Here is a 15,215-nt window from a genome sequence, read left to right on the forward strand (position 1 = left end):
ATCTTAAGAATTAGAGTAATAAGTGTTTCATTCAAAACCTTCACTTCGATTGGGTCCTCAAAAATATTTTTAATCATCTCACGAAAGGCAAAACCCATTCTTCCCCCATTGAGTTTGATAAAACATCACAACCCAGAGCTTTGTAACCACCCATGCACTTTAAGACACTGTGGATGTCTTCATTAGTTTCTTTATTGTCTAACAAACTAGAGGCGGAGTCATTAAGAGTAGGAAAAGAACCCTTTAAATAAAAGTGGGTGAAACCACCCTTAATAGTAAATAACTCCTTTAAATAAATTGTCGCCAACCTCTCAAAGTCTTCTTGGTTTGAAAACAAACTTCCTGAAGAATCCTACAACATATCAAAGATTATTTTGTCTCCTTCGAACCTTGCAGTGTAGTGGAAGAAGCGAGAACTTTTATCACCAAACTAGAGCCACTTCAACATGACTTCTAAAACCAAAGAATTTCCTTCTAGTGCAACACCTTATCATACTCCTTCCAGAGCTTAGACAAGAGATGCTCCATATGAGGGGTTATTGTTAATTGTCATTCTCCTTACTATGTCATTCATGTTGAAGCCCACCTTCACGCTCCACGTGCTTCCTTTTTATATTTTATTATTTTGAAAATTTTAGTTATTTTTGAATCTGGTTCATTTTCCATCCACATTCAACCCATATTTTTGTAATATATTTGCAACCACCTTCAGTAATAAATTACGTACCCATCCTTTATCTCACATACTGATAATTTCCTATCTCACGTTCTGATAACAAGTTGAGCTCTGTGATGGAAAGACTCTATAAATAGGATGGGGTGCTCTCAGTTTTGTATCACCAAACCCACTTCTCTATTCATAAAAAAATACACCATCTATTCAGAGTGAGTAAGGGTCTGGAAGAACAAAACTGTCTTTCAGGTTCGTGTGTGTGCCGCTTCGCGTTCTATTTGCAATGGCTGGAGGTACGTTCGTAATATTTTAATTTCCGCTGTTTGATCTGAATATGCCATTTAAATTGATTTGCATGTTTAGATCAATATATGTATATTTTCCATTTGGTATCAGAGCCACATAATACCTCTGCCTTGCTTTTATTATGCTTTGTTCAATTAAAGAAGAAAAGTGAACATTCAGTGTTAAACGAATTTTTTTTTAAAAACACTTCTCAAAGGGCTGAATTTAATATTTAAATATTAAAAGTTTGAACCTTTTCGAAAAGCGTAAAAGGAAGCTAACTTTTATATATTAAATAATGTGATACGCTGAAGGATGAAGATGTACATGCGGATGTTTACTAATGTGAAATTGTTAATATATATTGTTTTGTGAAAATTCTAAACAAAGCATGACTTGATCTAGTGGTTGATGCGGTTAGTATTACCTTTCTGTCAGGAGTTTGAATCTCATTGATAGCCTTTTATTGCTTGTTTTCATTTTTAATTAATTAAAAGGAACGCATAAATGAAATGAAAACGCCTTGAACTGATCTTGAACCCTTACCCTGCAACATGAAATGACTCCCTTTGTTGCTAAGCTATTGCAATTTAATTGTTTATTAGGTGCAGTTCATGTATATTTATAACTTCTGAAGGATAAATCATTTATGCACAAATGGTTTAAAATTGTGTGTCTCTAAGTTATGTTGAACATGCAATGTTATGTTAAATATTGGTATGCATTGGATTTGATCCTTTAAAGTTTATTACATGTTGAATGGATATGCGTACAATGTTATTTTGAATTGGTATACATGTAATTTTTATGATTCAATATTGAGCACATTTTCATTATTAAGTATGTTTATGCAAAGATTATTTTTGAATGTTAAGTGATTAATATAATTTTATTAAATTAGAGAATAGCCACAACATCTTTAATTGAGTAAAATTATATGCTAAATTTATAATCACATTAGAAATATTAATTGTGATTAATCATATGTAATGTGATGAAATCTATCCACAGGAATTTTGTTGTATTTGTATGATTAATTAGGATAAAATATTAAATTATATTTCTTAATTTACCCACAAGAATTAAGGAAAAGAACATGATTTAATAGTTTTATCATAAAGTTGCATGATGAATCTAATTGAGTAGGACTTTAGCCCACAAGCAAGTTTTGTGTCACTAGATTCATATATTGAGACATGATTTGTATTGGCAAAACATGGCATTTGTTTAGTCTCAAATTTTCTTAATGAGCATGAGTGTTTGTTTGCAGTTTCACAATCTATGAATATTTCTTGTGACCTTCCCATTTTGAAAGGTGATAATTATAAGGTTTGGAAGGAAAGAGTTCTCCTTCATTTGGGCTGGTTGGATATTGACTATGCTATAAGGAAGGATGAGCCACCGGCTATTACTGAAACTAGCGAACCTGATGATGTTGACCTTTATGAAAAGTGGGAGAGATCTAATCGTCTCTCCGTTATGTTCATAAAAACCAACATATCCGCTAGTATCCGGGGTTCAGTTGACCAGCATGATAAGGTCAAAGATCTGTTGAAAACCATTGATGAACAGTTTACGACCTCTGAGAAGTCGCTTGCTAACACACTCATTATGCAATTCTCTTCCATTAAGCTTATTGGAACGAGAGGTGTGCGTGAACATATCATGCGCTTAAGGGACATAGTGGCTCAGTTGAAAACCCTGGAAGTTACCATGTCTGAATCCTTCCTGGTACATATCATTTTGTGCACCCTACCTCAACAGTATACACCCTTCAAAATCTCCTACAACACACATAAGGATAAATGGTCTATTAATGAATTGATGACCATGTGTGTTCAAGAAGAGGAGAGATTGATAATGGAAGAGGGTGAGAAGGTAAATTTGACTACTTCTACTTCTGGAAAGGATAGGAAGAAGTCTGTAGGCACAAATAAAGGAAGGATTCCGACTCAACCAACAATTAAAAAGGAGTCAAAGTGTTTCTTTTGTAAAAAGAAAGGACACATGAAGAAGGACTGCCCCAAATTTAAAAGTTGGTTTGAGAAGAAAGGTACACCATTTACTTTCATTTGTTATGAATCTAATATGATTAATGTGAATCATAATACATGGTGGATTGACTCTGGTTCTACAATCCATGTGTTCTAATACCTTGCAGGGTATGGAAAGCCTAAGGAAGCTAGTGGGAAGTGAGCAGTGCATCTACTCAGGGAGTAGGATGAGCTCGCATGTAGAGGCCATTAGAACGTGCGTCTTAGTTTTAAGTAGTGGCTTTAAATTACATTTGGAGAAAGTTTTTTATGTTCCTAGTTTTTGTAAAAACTTAATTTATGTTTCTAAACTTGTACCTTTGGGATTTTATTTTAATTTTACAGACTTCGGTTTTAATTTACTAAATAAATATGAAATTATTGGTTGTGGTCAATTAGTTGATGGTCTTTATTCGATTGAATTGAAAAGCGACGCTACTTCTATGCACGTTTCTGTTGGGTTAAAACAATGTATTGTGAATGAAGAATCCTTTATGTTGTGGCACCGGAGATTAGGACATATCTCTATTGAGAGAATCAAGTGATTAGTAAATGAAGGAGTACTTAGTACTTTGGATTTCGTTGATTTTGAGACTTGTGTAGATTGCATTAAGGGTAAGCAAACTAACAAGTCTAAAAAAAGTGCAATGAGGAGTTCTAATTTATTAGAAATCATACATACAGACATATGTTGTCCAGACATGGATGCAAATAGTCCGAAATACTTCATAACCTTTATAGATGATTATTCACGATATATGTATCTCTACTTACTTCATTCTAAGAATGAAGCTTTAGATGCCTTTAAAGTTTTTAAGGCTAAAGTTGAGAAACAATGTGGAAAACAAATTAAAATCGTGAGATCAGATAGAGGTGGGGAGTACTATGGTAGATACACAGAGGATGGACAAGCACCAGGTTCATTTGCGAAATTTCTTCAAGAACATGAGATTGTTGCCCAATACACTATGCCTGGTTCTCCGGATCAGAATGGTGTGGCAGAACGAAGAAATTGAACCTTATTAGACATGGTGAGAAGCATGAGGAGTAATGTAAAGCTTCCTCAATTTTTGTGGATTGATGCTCTTAAGACGGCAGCGTATATATTAAACCGAGTTCCAACCAAGGCTGTCTCAAAGACACCTTTTGAGTTATTCAAGGGTTGGAAACCAAGTTTGCGACATATACGCGTTTGGGGATGCCCGTCTGAAGTAAGAATTTATAATCCACAAGAGAAGAAACTAGACCCTAAGACTATTACTGGGTATTTCATTGGATATGCTGAAAGGTCTAAAGGGTATAGGTTCTATTGTCCATCTCACAACACTAGGATTGTGGAATCAAGGAATGCAAAGTTTCTTGAAAATGACTTGATCAATGAGAGTGATCAATTTCAGAACATTTCTTCTGAAAGGGATCACTATGAAGCTGAACCTTCTGGGACAAGTAATAGGTTGGTAGTCATTCCCACCCCTCAAGTTAAAAAGGGTGTTAGACAACCAGTGATTGAAGTTCCACAAGCTGTTGAAAGTGATCATGCAGATCAAGTTGTTTGTGAGGAACAACATGATGATATTGAACAAGTTCCTCAGCAAGATGACCAAACAACATTAAGAATATCTACTAGAGTAAAAAAGACAGCAATTCCTAGTGATTATGTAGTGTACCTACAAGAATCAGACTACAACATTGGAGCCAAAAATGATCCTGAGACGTTTTCACAAGTCATGAGTTCTAAGGAATCAAATTTGTGGTATAATGCTATGAGGGATGAGATGGATTCTATGGCATCTAACCATGTTTGGGATCTCGTTGAGTTGCCTATTGGTGTAAAAGCCATCGGATGTAGATGGGTCTTCAAAACAAAGAAAGACTCAGAAGGCAACATCGAGAGACATAAGGCAAGACTTGTTGCTAAAGGATTCACTCAAAGAGAAGGAATCGATTACAGAGAGACCTTTTCCCCTGTATCTAAGCAAGACTTGTCTCAAGACACCTATATCAACAAAGTTTTAGAGAGATTTAATATGAAAGATTGTTCACCAAGTGTAGCTCCCATTGTGAAGGGTGACAAACTTGCTTTGAGTCAATGCCCCAAAAATGATTTTGAGCAGGAACACATGAAAAATATTCCATATGCTTCAGCAGTTGGAAGCCTTATGTATGCTCAGGTTTGCACTAGACCTGATATTGCGTTCGCTGTTAGAGTCTTGGGAAGATATCAAAGTAATCCAAGTATTGACCACTGGAAAGCTGCAAAGAAAGTGATGAGATATCTTCAAGGAACAAAGGATTACATGCTCATGTACAGACAAACTGATTGTCTGGAAATGATTGGCTACTCCGACTCAAACTTTGCTGGTTGCGTTGATTCACAAAGATCAACATCTGGTTATATTTTTATGTTAGTCGGTGGAGCTGTATCTTGGAGAAGTGCTAAGCAAACCTTAACTACTACTTCCACTATGGAGGCTGAGTTCGTTTCTTGTTTTGAGGCTACCTCGCATGGTGTATGGTTGAAGAGTTTCATATCTGGCCTTAGAGTTGTGAACTCTATTTCTAGGCCACTAAAGTTGTATTGTGACAACTTTGCTGCGGTGTTTATGGCTAAAAATAACAAAAGTGGAAGTCAAAGTAAGCACATCGACATCAAGTACTTAGCCATAAGATAACGTGTTAAAGAAAAGAAAGTGGTCATTGAACACGTCAACACTGAGTTGATGATTGCTGATCCTTTAACTAAAGGCATGCCACCAAAGAATTTTAAGGATCATGTAGTACGAATGGGACTTGGTTCCATGATGTAATTTCATTGTACGTACATTTGTTATTTTCAATGAAACTCTTATTCAATTAGATATTTTCTCATATGGTTTTGTGCACATATTTATTTATTTCGAGAAAAATCATTCGGTTTAGATATAGAATAAACATATAGTTTATTCATTAAGTTAAGAGCTAGTGTTGAGAGACTTGATATATTGTGGTACATGGAGGATACTACTCATCATCAGAGGACCTATCGCCATGACTCATATATTATGTTTCTTGTTACGGTTGATGTTGAGTTAAATGGATCAAGTGGGAGAATGTTGGAAGTCCACGTTCACACTCCACGTGCTTCCTTTTTATATTTTATTATTTTGAAAAATTTAGTTATTTCTGAATCTGATCCATTTTCCATCCACATTCAACCCATATCTTTGAAATATATTTGCAACCACCTTCAGTAACAAATCACGTATCCATCCTTTATCTCACGTACTGATAACTTCCTATCTCACGTTTTGATAACAAGTTGAGCTTTGTGATGGACAGACTCTATAAATATGATGGGGTGCTCTCAGTTTTGTATCACCAAACCCACTTCTCTATTCAGAAAAAAAATACACCATCTATTCAGAGTGAGTAAGGGTCTGGAAAAACAAAACTGTCTTTCGGGTTCGTGTGTGTGCCGCTTCGCGTTCGATTTGTAATGGCTGGAGGTACGTTCGTAATATTTTAATTTCCGCTGTTTGATCTGAATATGCCATTTAAATTGATTTGCATGTTTAGATCAGTATATGTATATTTTACAATTCAATCTCTTGATTAAGACTATTCTCTTATGGAAAATATGGCCTAACACACTCTTATTCTAGTCTTTGAGTGTTGTCTGAGAAGAATTGATTCTACTATTCCATGTTGGGGCATCACACAAATTGCTTTGCATGAAATTGGAAAAGTCTTGACAAGTAAAGTTGCTTCAAATCTAAAGGGGTGACTAAAATGATTGATCCTTGACACTTAGATTAAAGAACAAAAAAAGGGGAGATGGTCAAATTTAAAACAAGGCAACTGGTAAATAGTTCTCTATTGATAAATCAAACACCAATGCAGGTTGAATAATCCATAGTCCATCCTCTCCTAAAGTTGACTACACTTCTAAGTAAATAGGCACCTTTGGAAACCTGCATCAAGCAAATCACAATACTAAATGGTAGATTGGAAATTCACAACATTTTGATGGTTGGAAGTAATGTACTCTTCCTAACGCTCATATGGGATGAGAATTGTATTGAAATCTCCCAACACACACCAAAGGCATCATAATATTCCCTTAAAAACTTCAAATTCTGCCAAAGGTCACCTCAATTCGCAATTTGAAGGATCTCATACACACCAAAAAACAACCATCTGACACCTCGTTCCTTACAAACCTTTATTTGAACCACTTGATCGGAAGAGCTAATATCCTTCACAGACCATTGTTGGTATTCCAAAGGCAACAAATCCCCTTATATGCTCGTGAGCATCCTAAATATGGATACCATAAAAAATAATTCTTTTAACGACTGCACATGTTCATTACCCACATGAGTGGGTCTCCATTAGAATGAGGAAAGACACTTTATTTTCTCAAACAATATCTTCTATAAGCCTACAAAAGCCCTTTACTAGCTACACCTTAGCAATTTCAACTTAACACATTCATTTAAAAATGGTTAACAATTTGCGATCTCAGCCCACTACACACCATCTTGGTGCCTAGCCCATTATCATAATTCTTATTTGCAATAACCACCTTTATTTGCTTGTTATTTTGACTACAAAGCATTTCCCAAGGGAGAGCGGACTAGTCTCTTAAGATTCTTGAAAGATGATTGCTTCATAGTAAACTCCACATCCTATTGGTTTATCTACATAGCATGACTTTCAAATATTGATTTTACCTCTATTTTTAATTGGAAATCCTCTCATTGCTTTTTTTCCATAATTTCCATTTGGTAGAGAACTTTTAACTCCTACTTCATACACTTGCTACCAAAATTAGCATGACTTGTTGACACATGAGATCCCTTGCATTCCCCTTACTTTGTTGAACCATGATTTGCCTTTTTGAATACTAAATTTTGTGGATTCCCCACGGGAATTGCAAACGTGTGCCATTAATTTCCTTATCTGAACCTGCCTCATTCAACTCATTTAAAGCCTAGAATCATGATCCAAAATTAGCTATGATTGCCTCATGTTGCAAACTTCCCTCTTTTTCTATATTTATGGGCAAACTTCCCTCTTGTTATGATCCGCATTTCTTGAAGTTTAGGTAAGGTTAACATCAATACCTTCATAACCAACCTTCAGGCATCAATAACTATGCCACCATTGGTGTTGTTGCTCGTCATCTCTGCACATTGATTATGTTTGTGACTATAGTTTCTACATCACAAACTTATTGAATGAAGCCCTTCATACTCGAGATGGAGAATTTATCCTAGAACATTTACTTGTAGGGCTAACTTTTATCGAATCAATTTCAACGCATATTCTGAGAAACTTCCCATAAAATGAATTACGCAAGTTTATCAATTTTTTAACATTGTTCCCATTTTACTTCCATCAACATCTTTACATCCACGTTTTTTTTTTCTTCCCTTGTTTTCACTTTCTTTGTGCTCTATTTTAGAAAATCGTCTTCTTCAACTATAGAAGGCTACTCCTAACAGAGCTTTCTTCCATTTGGGTGTCCATACATAAGACCTTATAAAGTTTAGGCTAAAATCCGTTTACATTCCTAGCAACTTTTTATTACAAATTCGAATTTAATTTTATGAATTTTAACTCGCCATTAATATAAAATTTTCAAATTATTATTCTATTATGCATTACCATATATAAAAAATTGTAATTTTTGAAATACATATTTTAAAAATTGAACTTCCTTTATGATGTAAAATAGAGAATTGAGTACAAGTAAAAAAATAATAATTTATACTAATAGTCGTTCAAATTCATAATTTGACGTGAATTATACTTTGCTTACTAACTACCAATATCTAAATCCTTTTCGCGTGGACCATTCAAAATAGAACGTGCAACCACAGGATTTTCAGCACAGCAACGAATTAGGTAAAGTTTTACTTCGACAACGATCAATTTATTCAAAATCCTATGCAGGGAGCGAAGATGAAAATGAGACAGATGGGTGAATTGTTTGGAGCCGACTAGCCTAATTCACATTAACTATGGTTAGAAAGAAATACAAAAGAAATGGGAGATTTTTAATTTTTTTTAATCTTTGTTTAATTAAAAAAATAAAAGAAAGGAAAATAATGGGAATTAAAATCTCTGTTTCCATTTCTATATTTCCTTCAATATTATCCCAATAACTTAGTTTTTTTTATATTATTTACTTATTAATGTAACATTTAAGTCCAAGTATATAATGTCTTGACACACATGGATTTATTTCAAGATATCTCTCTCTCTTTCTTTTTTTCATTTATTCTCCCTCTTTTCTCTTTCCGTCTCTTCACTCACACGCATCTTAGTTTTTTTTTTCGTAGTCAAAATAAAATTATGATTTCGTTGTGTAAATCATGATTTTTTTTCGATTTTATTGTTGTTCAACGGAATCACAATTTTATTATGCAACAAATTTTATTACACAAAGAAATCAAAATTTTATTGTACTCAGTGCATTATGTAACACAAAAGAATCATGATTTCATTGTGTTGCACAGTTATTGCACAATGGAATACAAAATCTTAATTTTGTTGTGTAACAAAATATATTGTACAATGCAATGGTGATTCTATTATGTTGTACAAAATCTTACACAACAGAATCACAGTTCCGTTGTGTTATGCATTTTCTTAAAATAACTATATTTTTTGTATTGATTATGTAGGTCAAAAGATTAGAATATGTTTATATCTAACGAAGTTACAATGCTAGTTGGATAAGAAAATATGAATGATGAATGATGAAAGATAATTCTTTTAGCCGTCGAACCTTTTGTATGGAGTCAAGCCTAATGATGAAAATGATAAAAGGAGGGATAATAATAATGAAAATATGAGTGATGAAGATATTAATATGTAGGCACAACCTAACTATCCTGGCTTTTCTAGTTATTTTATGACTAATAAGGTACATATCATTAGACTTTTATTTGTATGTGTTTTGTTATTGAATAATTTTTCTAATTCTTTTAAGTTTTTCAAGAACACAATGATTTGTTAAAATGGACTTGATGTGTGAGAAAGGAACATGAGTTTGAATCCATTGTACATTTCTTCAAGTGTGATTCTATTACGCTTCCATTGTATTGTCATCTTTTAACTTCCTCTTGTACAATGAAATCATGATTTCGTTGTGCATTTTTTTCCTACACCAAGATGCACTACAAAATCGTGATTCATTGCATTCCATTGTGCACAATTTTCCCACCCTGATTATGCTGTGAAATCACAATTCCATAATGCTTTTTGGGGATGGGTAATACTCCCATATGTTAATTGACATCTTTAAAATAAATTTCCAAGCCCAAATTAAGTTTTTTATAAAAACTAACCAAACCTGAAGGAGAAAAAAAAAAACTCAACCCATTTCAAACCCTAGCAAGCAGCTCAGTGCTCTTGATTTCCTGTCTCACTGGGTTAATTCAGGAGAGACCCGGGTTTGAGGGGCTAAAGCACTTCAAACATTTTAATCCACAGCACTTCAAACATGAAGCACAACTTGGTACTAGGTAGATTGTCAAACTGCACAATCAACATTAACTTTACATAACCCTGACAAATAAAATCACTGGACAAACATAAAGTTTTAGTTTAGAGACCCAAAGTAACTCCTAGACGCTACTGCTACCAGCAAATAAACAAACTAGGTTAATCACTGTGAATGGGCAAAGAAAAAAATTATTTAGGTTACCCCACAAACAGATGTATGATGAACACAAGACCACATTCATGCAGGCCCCAAGTTGATCCATAATGCTCACATAACAATCCCTTCCTCGGAACACGAGGCACACGCTTAAACTGCATGGATGGCACTGCCATTCATATCACCACATGTTGGTGTTGCATGAAAAGCTGATTGTCTAGAGGGTCCTTCTTCAATAAGTTTTCGAGACAGGGTGGAGGGACCCGAGTCACCAATAGACTCCCCTAAACTCAGTTTTGATATGCCAACCAGTTCATCAACATTGATAGGGCTTTTAGAATGTACTGCAGTTGGTTTCAGCACTTCATGTGTTTCCTCCTTCTTGGTGGGCTCTGGACTGTATCCTGACCAATAGGGCAGAGGAAACGGGAACACTGGAGAATAATACGCAGGATATAACATAGGATAAGATGGATGTGTGTTTTCTGGCTTTGATGGGGCAGGCTCTCCATCATTTGAGTTTGTGGAATCCATTGATTCACACTCTTCATCGAGGGGAGGAGGAGCAGGCAAGGGGTTATTGCCTTCTGTTTCAGTTGGTAACTCATTAGCAGACAAGAAGTCTTGCTGTACCATTGCAGTGTCAGCTGCCTGCAAGTCACAACAAAAATACAAGAAATCTAGAAAAATGAGAAGGTTCTAAGGACAAAGGGCAAGTTACATATTTATAATAATGGAATTCGAAAAAGTATCACATGTGAAAATGCAATATCTCCAAACTACCCTAGAGCCATGATTTCATATATAATCTAAACAAAGTTACTAATGCACAGGAAGCCAGTCAAGATAAAAAATTGTCAAATCCGCTGCAGAAGAAAGGAAATGGGCAATTATCATAAATTACAGATTGTGGACCACCAATATATCATGTATGAGATTAACTAAGATATTGTGTATGAAATTAACTAAGATTAACTAACTCATTCATCACAGAAGCCAGAACAAGTCACACAATATCTTCAAAGAAACAAATTTTAGATAATCTAATCAACGGTCACAAAGTCAGGAACAGATTAAGCAGCAACAATTTCATTGTATGCATTTTGATGTAATTTGCAAATAAGGGTACAAACTTCATCTGCAACAATATCAAACAAGCTGGACCGTCTTTTTCGCCTGGACACATTGCTTTGCCTGATGAAATATTTCTGAGCATGGCTGGCCACTTGAGTAGGCGTCCTTGATATAACATAGTTCCTTGCAATTCCACGCCAATCACCTTTGCCCAGCTTCTGCAATCCGAGCAAAAACATTCTATGTTCCTCCTCAGTCCATGGAACACCTGCATAGAAGAAACTATAAATTAAACCTTAAGAACAACTTAAAAATTTGGTTTGGCCATAAATGAATCACAAATTAAGATATTTTTTAGGCTTTTCATCATTTAAGACCTATAAGCCTCATCAGAGCTAAGCTTACAACAACAAACCAAGCTTTTTCCCACTACGTGGGGTCAATTACATGGATCAAATAATACCATGGTGTTTTATTGTGAATCATATCTATAAACAAAGAATTGACCTACAAATCCCCCTTAATGGTTTAGTTTGCCTAATTTTTCTTGGCCTCCGTCTACCTCTAATGTACTCTTCTTGCTAAGACTTCTACAGGTCTTCTCTATTCACATCAAAACCACCTAAGGGGAGATTCTAATATATCTTCTGCTACAGGTGCTATTCCAATTTTCTCTCTGATGCATTCATTCCTTATCTTATCTTGTCTAGTGTGTCCACACATCCACTGCAAGATTCTGATCTCTACTACATTGAGCTTATTTTCTTTTTGGTTTTAATTGCCGAACACTCAATTTCCTACAACACCACAGATTTTATAGTTGTGGAGTAAATTTTTCTTAAGTTTGAATAACTTTGTATCACAAATAACACCCGAGGCACTCCTCCATTTCATCCACCCCCACTTCAATCCAACATCACCCACATCTTAATTATCAATAATTAATATGAATCACACATCTTATTGGAGATATGTGTAATATTTAAAAACTAAGGCACAACAATAAATAATGCATGCTCAATAAATTTATGTCTGAATATTGTCTAAATAAGCCATTTTACAAGCTCCAAACTTATGGAGGGCTAGTAAAAGGCCCATGATAAATCGATGGACCTACTCCCACCCCTACACTCCATGTACACACCAAACAGCAACCTAGATGTTACAATGTATCTCAACCACCTTCCAGGATAAAGTGAAAAATGAAGCTACAATATCTAAACCATACCCAGGTGCTTCCTTGATTTGTGAAGGAATCAATTTACTCAATTAAGAAGAATAACATGACTCAAACAAGAATGCGACCCCCAGAGTGAATGAAACATAGAACTGTATTATCCCATTTGTGCCCTCACATACTCAGCCTGATTTATATACAGGACAATATCCTATTTGCAATTGGTAGAAAAAATTGTAAATCTACGACTTAAAAGTGTGCTTGTCACCCTATCTTCTGATATATAAGAATGATAGCATGAACATCAACCAGTATAGAGTCAGCATCAGTGCTTGTAAAACTTACATAAACCTCTTTGCACTATTTGGTGTCTATCTTTTTTATTATAAATTATAAACAAAAAGTCCAAAATCTATAGCAGCACTTTCCATGTAGCTGAAATAGTGAAATACATGCACATAGCACACCCCCATAATTACGGTACAGTTCCAAAGTAAACAAACAATAATAATCCAATAGAAATCAAGCATAATGAACTTTTCTCTTGGTACATAAGATGTCTCCCAGGCCAAAAGGGCTTAAAAACCTGCTCTTTATCACGGGTCAGACTAGTTAAAACTCATACAGACAAGGCTACTTGCTGATTAGAACCTTAAGTGAGCCACACAAGCAACTTCTTCTCAAAGAACATGACTTGAGATTTACAGACACCCCCAATCAATTTCTCAATATTTTACCGATTCAAAATCTAAGCAGCCAAGCACACAATCATTCAAACAACTCACTCATAAAAAATAAAAAAAAGGAAACCCCCTAATAAAGCTAATTTATATGTACCTTTCTCGTCTAGTTATCTATCCCCAACAGTGACACCACCCAAAAACAGAAATAAGATCTCAGATTGACATCTTGATACACCAAATTACCATAATAATAAATAAAGTCAATGGTGACTCCGCCGTGGGAATAGCCGCTTCTTTCTGCTTTCAAGAGGGGCTTCCATTCACCTACGCAGACTAAAAGTGCTCTCCGAACCGTGCTTAGCATAAGGCTTGAAAGAAGAATAAGAGTGAATAGGCAGGGGAGGGGTAGTGATGAAAGTGAGTGAAGTTTAGCCTATAGGGGACGAATGGATAACTAAAATATCTAGAAAGACTGAGCCTTAGCATGCAGAGAAGAAGGGGTAAGCGATTTCATCACAAGAAAGCTCCATGCTAGGCTTTCCTGGAATCGCTTTCAGGCAAATAAGGAAGCGCAAGAGTGGGGGATTGGCTTACCGAAGCAACTCTTATTCAAGAGCAGATACGATCACACCGCCATCAAGAGATACAAGACCTAAAGCCCTTACTCCAAAAACCAATCCAAAAACAATTAACCCAACTTAATCAACCTCACCTAACTCAATCAACCAGTACACAAAAAAAAAAAAAAAACCAACATGCAATTCCCACAGTCAAGTAAAATAAAATAAAAAAAGTACTGTTTGTTTTTATTTTTTGTTTTGAGATAAGGAATCGAACCCTTCTTTCTTTCACGGGAGCTAGAAGAAGACCCGGGAACGAAGTCCTCGGAGGCGTAGCCGTCGGCGGCGGCGGCGGCGTGATCGGGCGTCTCCCCGGGTGAACCCGGGTTATTCAACCCGACATGGAGCGGGGCCGACCCGGAACCAGCGTAGTGGGTTAGGTTGCCCATGCTGGCGCTCTTCCGGATCGACCCGTCGGTTAATCGGACCCCGAAGAGCTTAACCCCGCGGTTAGGGCAGGTTCTGGAGTTGTGCCCATTGTGGCTGCAATGCGAGCAACGCCGCGTCATGAGCGTTCCCAACCGGATCCGACGAAAATAACAAATACGAGGTTTCTTTTTTTGTTGGGGATCCGAATCACGGGATCCGAGACATGAAAATTGGGGGGTTTAAGGTTAAGGTTAAGGTTGTTATTATGTGATAGGAGGTGGTGTTGTGTTGTGTTGGGTTGGGTTGGGTTTGGGTTATGATGATGGTTTTGGTGACCCTTGGCTTTCGCAGATGGGAGAGGAAAGAGAGACGGCAAACACTACAACACTATCCATTTATCTTGTCGTGGATAATAAAGAGGGGGGTTACGCTGCTTCTCGGGTGTTTTTACGGAACCGTGGTCCTTCCTTGGTGACCGTGCGTTTGGTAGTGGGATTTGACGTGGCGCAGATTCGGACGCTTTGTTCTGATGATACGGTATGCTTTTTGAAACAGTTGCTTATCAAGTTAATCAGAGTTATCAGATACTAATTATGTGGCCGCTTCCATGCGATCTGGAATTAGTTTTTTAGGGGATGACGCATGTTTTA

General features: G+C 36.0%; 1 protein-coding gene across 1 annotated transcript; it reads right to left on the minus strand.

Annotated features, from left to right (window-relative positions):
* Positions 1-10,257: 10,257 nt before the first annotated feature.
* Positions 10,258-14,936, minus strand: MYB93 (MYB transcription factor MYB93). Its single transcript, NM_001250591.2, has 3 exons — positions 14,414-14,936; positions 11,776-11,984; positions 10,258-11,293 (listed from the first exon to the last, which is right to left on the minus strand). The coding sequence occupies exons 1-3, from the start codon at positions 14,703-14,705 to the stop codon at positions 10,793-10,795; spliced, it is 1,002 nt and encodes a 333-aa protein (NP_001237520.1). The 5' UTR covers positions 14,706-14,936; the 3' UTR covers positions 10,258-10,792.
* Between the last annotated feature and the right edge of the window lie 279 nt (positions 14,937-15,215).

The sequence above is a fragment of the Glycine max genome, chromosome 5 (genome assembly GCF_000004515.6).
Source record: "Glycine max cultivar Williams 82 chromosome 5, Glycine_max_v4.0, whole genome shotgun sequence".
NCBI classification, from domain to species: Eukaryota; Viridiplantae; Streptophyta; class Magnoliopsida; order Fabales; family Fabaceae; genus Glycine; species Glycine max.